Below are 8,216 nucleotides of genomic sequence, written 5' to 3'. Positions count from 1 at the left end.
GTCCCCCCAGCTGGGTCTAGGGCAACAATGATGGAATATAGATTTTAGTAAGTAATAACTCAGTTATATCAGAGGGGAGGTGTTAGCCACATTGATGTTTGGGAGTAGCCCAGCCGTTGAGCTGATTAAAGCATATTAAATTTAAGTATGTGTGTGTGTCTGTGTGTCTGTGTCTGTGTCTGTTTTTCATTCAGAAGTCCAGAACATTGGGGTGGGTAGCAAGGAACTAGCATAACAGCCGCCAGGGCAAAACCCCTCACAGATATACCCAGTTTCTTGGGTTGTAGTTAATTTAGGATATAATTGAGTTGAAAACCAAATATATCCCCCCTTTCCTTCCCTCCCCCCTCCTCCCCATCTACCTTCAAACTCCCTATGTCAGATTGAGTCTATGGGTCCAACATCTTGTCCAATACAGTTGCAATACCACATGTTAGCTGACTGAGTGGCTAAAGAAATCTGGAGAAATGAGGACCCCCCCCCCCCAAAAAAGAAAGGTAAAAGAAAAGAACACAGAAAAGTATCAGACAGGAAAGAAACAAAGGGAGGCAAAGAGGAAGGTTGTGAAAGGAGAAGAGGAGGAAAGGGGTAGGAAGATGAGAAAGATGGGTCCTTATTCAAGCACTTGACTGTAGCTGTCCAGCAGCCATGGAGGAACTGGGCTACCTGAAAGGGGGCCTGGAAATGAAAAAGGATGGGGTGTGAGAGATGGATGAAGCCAAGACAAAGTTTCTGATCAAGACTCAAAGTTTAATAGTCAGCACAGCACACTGCATTTATATAGGAAAAGCCAACAGACCCATCCTTTGTTTCAGCTGGATTGAGTTGTTTTGTTTCAGCTGGATTATATTGTAAAGCAAGCTCAGCCAGCAGTATTCCTGTAGGAAATTGACTCCACCTGGGTCATTAAGGTCCAACTGTGGCAAACACTTAAGGTCTATTTAGACTGCTCAAGGCTGGGAGAAGGGCATGTTTGATCTTCAGGCCTATGCCCTACACCAACTCACAGCAGGCTCTATGATTTTCCAGGCTCAGGAAAAGAAGCCTAGCCACGTGGCTTTCCAGACACAGTCCTAGATTGAATGGCTTTAGTTGCATCTGCAGCAGAGAAGTGTGTTGCATTGTATAGGGCCCAGAAGTCTGTGATTACCACAAGTAGGTAGCATGTAGAGTCCCTATGTAAGTAGCAGGGAAGGAGGTAGATAAAGGAGGCATTAAACTCTTCTAGTCTACACCCAAGGTGTACTCAATCCAGGGATCAAGCTGATGACCATGGCTAAGGTAGGGTCTAGAGTTTGGCCTTTGTAGGACAGGGATTGAAGGTGAGAGATATCTAGGAGAAACTAAGCATTATTCTTTGCCATTTCAGACCCCCAGAACAAAAATGCAAGTTGAATGACACCTCCCCACCCCAATACAAAGAATAATTATATTTTCAGAAGTCAAAAATCAGAGATGGTCCATTCTCTCCTCCCAGGATCTTCTCTATAGTTAGCAAACCCAAGGAGGGGACAGAAGCATCAGTGAATGGAAATCCAAGAGAAGAGAGGCAACGGGCCGAAGAGAAGGGAAAGGCACAAGGTGCTTCATTTAGTCTCCAGTTGTTTCTTGTCATTGCATGTCATGAAAATGACCTTTTCGGTTATGTAAGTCAGATAGTGACAGTTGGGAGTGACTTGGCCTGGTTTGGCCAATTTGCACAATGTCAGATCAAAAGGCCGGGGACTTTTGTAACATTTGCCCCCCTTGAGGTCACAGTCAACCAGGGAACCGTTACAGACAGCTTTGACTGTGTTTGGGTCCTCATGGATGAACGTGTACTGGTTTATGCAGCTCTGATTAGGCTCCTTTATCTTGTGTGCCATCATGGTATTACAGTCCCTGACACTCAAGTCAAACTTAAGGTAGTCTTGTTTGCTCTGAAAGCGGGGCTCAGCCCTCAGCATCCTGCTTCCCCCCACTTCATCTTCACTGAGGACAGCCTCTTCTGGCCAGACAGGTTGTGCCATTTCTTTGTAGCCAAGTGCCAGACCTTCTGTGGTCCAGATGCCCTCTCCCTCTTCAGTATTCTGGGAGTCACTGGGCCAAAATTCATTCAGTGGCTGATCCTCCAGGACGGCAGCTGCCATGTGAAGGCCCAGGCCCAGCCCCAGCCCTAGGCCTAGCAACAGCAGCAACATCATGAACAACAGATGCACCAGTGTCACCTTCATTTTGCCTGAAGAAGAAGAGGAAAATGAAGGCGTGATGTAGAGATAAACTCTGGCCCCTGCCATGGTTGGCCAACGCCAGCAAAATAGACCTTGAGTACTCCACTGAATTCTCCCCGTTACTCCACCTACCTAAGGAAATGAATCTCTTTCTTGAACACTTCTTCTGCCCCTTCTCCTCACATTCCCCATTCCTGTGTGGGTCTTGAGGATTGGAAAGTGGCTAACAGAAGTGACTGTAAGCTGGTCCTTGTCTGAGTAATCAGTGAGGAAACTTGATGCCACTCCATCCTCTCTAGCCCCCGCCCACCGATTCTTAAACAGAAATTATTCTCGAATCACCAAAGAGAGTAGCTAAGCCAAATGAGTACAGAGAAATTCTTAGAGACAACCTTGCTCTAGGAAGCATTGTGTCCATTTTTATCCCAGATTTATTTTGCTTGTTATTATTACCCTTTTCCCAAAAAGGAATAAAAATGAACTGAAAGAGAAATGGGTTCGTTCTCACTCCTAAAGTAAAGCTGCAGAAATGTGCAGTCAGCCCAGGCCTCTGCTACATCTTGTCATTTGTATTTCTATTTGTGGTTAGGGAAGAAATGCAGTACGGCTTTCTCAGGCTCCAGCTATTTTGGCAGCCGCTCTTGGTTGGGGGCCATCCCAGAACTAAGGCAGGAAGATGTAGCTGAAAGGAAGTTACAGTCTTTGCAGTCAACAGCTCTGGGCTCCAAATTGTTAAACTTGTTATGAAACGTGGAAAGTGCATGCTGTGTGTGAGCAGACTCTGAAGCCGAGGACTCGGGGAAGGGCACGGTTGGCCTTCTTGCTCAACAGTCACCCAGCGCTGAGGAAATCTCACATAGAATTTATCTTGGCCAAAAACTAGCATCCATCATTACAGTGGCAATAACATTACATTGGCACAGCATGTGGAAAATACTGCAGAGTGTGCACACTGGCTGTCATTGACTCAAGTGACTCTGACGTTGTTAGAAGCTTGCCAGAGCAGACTGGTGAGATAAACCAGGAAAGATTTCCTTTAGTAAAAACTTGCCAGAGCTTGTTTTTGTTTTAAAGAAGAGGAGAGAAAGAAATTTCAAGAGAATGAAACTGAATGGGCTGTGGATGTGGCTCAGCTGCTAGAGATCTTGCCTAGAATACATGAGGCCCCGGCTTTGCTCTCTGAGGTACCCGACCCTGACGTGGCTTACCTACACTTGTAAGCAGCTTTAGATAGTCTTGGCTCTTCCTATGTCCCCAGTTCTGCTCTCCTAGAGCGTCCTTCTCTGTGAGCTGTACCCAGAAACTGCTCTCCATACAAGTAGCTATCTCCTTGTGTGCTGAGGGCTTTTAAACACAGCCGGATCTCCTGAACCCATGCCTCTCCCCTTCTTTCCTTCCCAGCACAGAATGGACACACTCAGCTAATGTGTCTTTCTGCTCCCACAAACACTTTGAAGTAAAGAAATTTAAGCAAACGACAGGAAGTATCCTCTACCTGGAAGAACTGCAGACAGTTGTATTCCATCAACTGTTCTACTCTGAGTTCCGCCCACTGACCTGTGGTTTAGAACAGTCTCACCTTGTGCCTGAGTCCCAAGCCTGATTGTCTTGTTTTCTACACATACTGCCTTCAGCCCTTTCCCATCACTTCTGGAATGGTAGTATCTGGCGTCTTGTTTTTATTTTTGTTTGCGGCACCTTTCCAATACTGCTTTTCACATTTTTGCAAGGGTAGCATGACTTCATTTGATTATTTGCAGTGGGGAAAAAAAAATCCAGATTTTGTAAATGTAGTTATTTGGCTCTTGAAAAGGAACATGAAAGCAGAACAACTCATCAATCAGCTCCTACATGTGGTGAACTAAACCAGTGAGGTCACCGTGTCCAATAGATGTTCCTTTCTCCAGCTGAAGGCTGAGCATCTGGGACTGATAAGGCACGGCACAGATCATCTCCAGATGATGACGATGATCATCTCCCGAGACGCATGCTTTCTGTAGTCATTATGCAGGAGACCCAAGTGGTGAGCTCAGAGTTCTGCTGTCTACAGGCTTTGGGGGGGGGGGGAGGTTGTTTTTGTTTTTCCTTTTGTTTGTTTGGTTTTTGGCCTTTTGAGCTACAGTTCATTCTCAAATGGTCAACAAAAGTGTAAGTAGAGACTAAAACCTCACCTTGCTCCCTGCTAAACTAACTGCATTAAGACTGGCACAAAGTCTTCTTCAGGTAAAGGAAAAGGCCTTCTTTGTAAATCACATGAAGGAGCTGCTGCGGTCTGAGGATTCAGATAGATGGTTTTACATTTTAGTTCACTTGCACAGTAGTGACCTCATGTGGCCTTCCGGACTTCTTTACCAGAGGAGGTTAGAATTATTCCCCCAGTTTTATAATAAACTTGAAGCCTTGAGATGTTCAGCGATTAGCAGAATACGGAGGGCGGGGGATGGGTTCCTGCTTTGCCAGCTGCCACCCATTGCTCCTTGTCTTTGTGAACAAAATCTCCAGAAAGAAGCTATGGCTGCAGAGACTGACTGGTTAGAAGTATAGTACTGTGGAGAGACTTACCTTATTACTTTATCTTGGACTAGTTCTAGCCTTCCAGAACTGCCATTTCTTGCCTGTATCTGTGTTGGAACTAACATCTTGTGACTACCAGAAATCTTTTGGAATCTATTGACTTAGCAGAGCACTAGCTTCTACCAGCCCCAGGATATCATCAGATAGCATCTTCCACCTGTAAAACGGCTCCTCCCATTCCACTGCCCCTGCCTCCCTGAGGTACCCACCAATGTATTTTAAATCTGCCTCGATTTCAGCCTTAATCATCCTATAAAACTACCAAGTTCATAAAACAGCTTCTACATTGGAACATGGAATTTGGGCTAACCTAAACCTGTGTTCCTGGCCCACAACCACTCAAAATGGCTATCTTTTATCCCCTTCAAGATGAGAGCTGTGGTCTTGTGTCAACATCTTATACTACCTGCATAAAGAGAGTGATAACTGGCTCTAGTCTATGCTGTTTTTCTCATGGCTCTAGAGAGCAGTTGGTTACTCCTGAGAAGAGAAGTGATCTCAAATGCATAAGTAATTTAAGTTATTTAATTTACTTATTTGGTGTTTTGGAGACAAAATCTCACTGTGTAGCACAGGTTGGCCATGAATTTGTGTCATTTCTCTTACCTCAGCCTCTCAGTACTGGGATTACAGGAAGGGACCATGAAGCCAGGCTTGGTTATTGGAACAACTCACATCTGTAGAATGAACTCACATAAGCCTGATCATAATTCATCCTTATAACTCGTTAGCCCTTTCTCTTTTTTTTTTTTTTTTTTTTTTTTTTTTTTTGGTTTTTCGAGTCAGGGTTTCTCTGTAGCCCTGGCTGTCCTGGAACTCACTTTGTAGACCAGGCTGGCCTCGAACTCAGAAATCCACCTGCCTCTGCCTCCCAAGTGCTGGAATTAAAGGCATGTGCCACCATGCCCGGTCATTGAGGCCCTTTCTAATCTGTGCAATTCATCCATCTTGGGTTCTTACTTATTTGGGCCCTGGGTCCACTTGGCTTTTTGAGGGATCACTGGACTGCTTTGTTCTTTCTATGTGACTAATTTTGGAAGTTTCTGTAGTGTTGAGGGAGTTTGGGTAATAACATATAAACAACAAAACATACCACAGTCACTTCATTCTGGTGCTTAAGAAACTTCAAAGACCCATAAAATCTATGGGAGGAGTTCCCATAAATACTGAATCTCTCCGTCCCAAACATTTCACAGCCTCTACTTCTTCTAGGAGAAGAAAAAAAGTGTGAATGTTGGGAGGGTGACCAACCACCTTGCTCTTGAAGTTGAAGCCCAACAAGAAAGTGGTTGGATTAATAGTGTGTGCTATGCACCATGCTGCCAAGCTGTGAATAGCTTTTTAAGGTGTTTAGTAGTCATTTTTTTTTAGACTCCTACCAGGGAAGGATGGAGGCTATAGATAGATCCTCTCCTGTTCCTCTAGATCCAGTACCGTAGTCTCATCCTCAGCTCTGTAACAGAACACCTGCTTCCATCTTCCTTTCCTCTCTGACCCCATCCTCAATGGATCAGGAAGATCTTCCCTTCTAACTTTCCTTCCTCCAACTAATCCCATTATCCCAGCCTCAAACACAGGCAGGCATTCTCTCAGAACACATCATCTGAACTCCCAATACCTAGAAACACGTTTACCTAGAACTGTCAGTGGCCACAGAAAAATTCACAGAAAATTCCCTACCAGACTACTCACAACTCTCAGATTGTTCTAAACCCAGAGGGGAAACAAAAACCAAGGAACAAAACACCCATTCAACAAAGACAAAAACAGATATCAGCACCTGCGACTATAATCTTCTCAGTTCCAGATGCATGGATGCCAATGTAAAAGCGCAATCAATAATAGCCAGGGAAAGATGGCTCCTAGGGCCTAGCAACACTACTACAGCAGGGCCTGAATATTCCAGCATAGCTGGAGCACAAGAAAAAGACCTTAAAATACCTTTTATGACTATGTAGAGGTCCTTCTAGAGGAAATGAAGAAATCCAGGAAAATACAAACCAACAATGGAAGTTAAAAGTGGTCAAGCCTTGAAAAAGGAAATAGAATCAGTAAAGAAAACCCAAACTGAGGAAACTCTGGAGATAAAAATTTAGATTTCAAACAAGAACTATGGAGGCAAATTTCACCAACAGAATACAAAAGATGGAAGTGAGAATCTCAAATGTTAAAGACACAATAGAAAAAAATGGATACACAAGGCAAAGAAAATGTTAAATCTAAAAAAAAAAAAAAAAAAAAAAAACAACTACCCAGGAAATCTGGGACACTGTGAACAGACCAGAGCAAGGAGAAGAAATCCAGGTCAAAGGTCCAGGAAGTTTTTAAAGCAGAATCATAGAAGAAAAATTTTCTAACCTAAAGCAGGAGATACCTAGAGTTATAAGAAACATCACTGTGGGGCTGGGCTTTGAGACCTTTTCCTTAGCTGCCTGAAGGCCAGTCTCCTGCTGCCTGCCTTTAGATCAAGATGTAGAATTCTCAGCTCTGCCTGCACCATGCCTGCCTGTATGTTGCCATGCTCCTGCCTTGATGATAATGGACTGAACCTCTGTACCTGTAAGCCAGCCCTAATTAAATGTTGTCCTTATAAGAGTTACCTTGGTCATGGTGTCTGTTCACAGCAGTAAAACCCTAACTAAGACACACCTTGATAGTGGGAGACTTCAGTATCCCATTCTTGCTAATAGACAGGTTATTCAGACAACAGTTAAACAGAGAAATGTTGCACTTAACAGATATTATAAACCAAATGGACCTAACAGATATTTACAGAACATTTCACCTAAGCACAAAAGAATGTACCTTTTTCTCTGAACTTCATGGAACTTTCTCTAAAATTGATCGCATTGACCACATTGATGACACAGAAAGCAAATTTCTGTAAATACAAACACTTTGAAATAACACTCTCCATCCTACCTGACCATCGCAGATTAAAGTTAGATATCAACTCATGGAAACTGAACAACTCTACAGAATGAAAAGTGAATTAAGACAGAAATCACGAAAGAAGTTAGACTTTCTAAAATACAGTCAAAGTAAATATATAACATATCAAAACTTAAGGGACACAATGAAAGCAGTTTTAAGTGGCATGTTCATAGCACTAAGTAAATTGAGCAATGTTGCTTCATTTTAAAAAGTGGAAAAGATTTCATACGAGCAACTTAATAGCACATCTGAACATTCTAGAACAAAAAGAAGAAACCTCATCCATAAGGTATAGGAAGCAAGAAATAATCAAACTCAGGGTTGAAATCAATAAGATAAAAAAAACAATACAAAGAATCAATAAGACAAGGAGAAAATCAATAAGCTCAACAAAACTTTATCCAAAGTAACTAAAAGATGGAGAGAGAATATCCAAATTAATGAAATCAGAAATGAAAGGGGGGATATGACAGACACTGAGGACATCCAGAGAATCAT

General features: G+C 43.1%; 1 protein-coding gene across 3 annotated transcripts; it reads right to left on the bottom strand.

Moving 5' to 3' along the window:
- Positions 1-729: 729 nt before the first annotated feature.
- Positions 730-3,740, bottom strand: Rnase10 (ribonuclease, RNase A family, 10 (non-active)). Of its 3 annotated transcripts, none has more exons than XM_006519639.2 (2): positions 3,423-3,530; positions 730-2,218 (listed from the first exon to the last, which is right to left on the bottom strand). In XM_006519639.2, exon 2 carries the CDS (start codon positions 2,211-2,213, stop codon positions 1,587-1,589), a length of 627 nt encoding a protein of 208 aa, XP_006519702.1. In that variant the 5' UTR covers positions 2,214-2,218; positions 3,423-3,530; the 3' UTR covers positions 730-1,586. The 3 variants fall into 3 exon arrangements, with proteins under 3 accessions (XP_006519702.1, NP_001156335.1, NP_083421.2); NM_001162863.1 differs by lacking the exon at positions 3,423-3,530 and adding an exon at positions 3,706-3,740 and having other exon boundaries at positions 733-2,218; NM_029145.3 differs by having other exon boundaries at positions 733-2,218; positions 3,419-3,562.
- Positions 3,741-8,216: the final 4,476 nt, after the last annotated feature.

Source organism: Mus musculus, chromosome 14 (genome assembly GCF_000001635.26).
Source record: "Mus musculus strain C57BL/6J chromosome 14, GRCm38.p6 C57BL/6J".
Taxonomy (NCBI): domain Eukaryota; kingdom Metazoa; phylum Chordata; class Mammalia; order Rodentia; family Muridae; genus Mus; species Mus musculus.
This window is presented reverse-complemented; position numbering and strand designations above follow the sequence as displayed.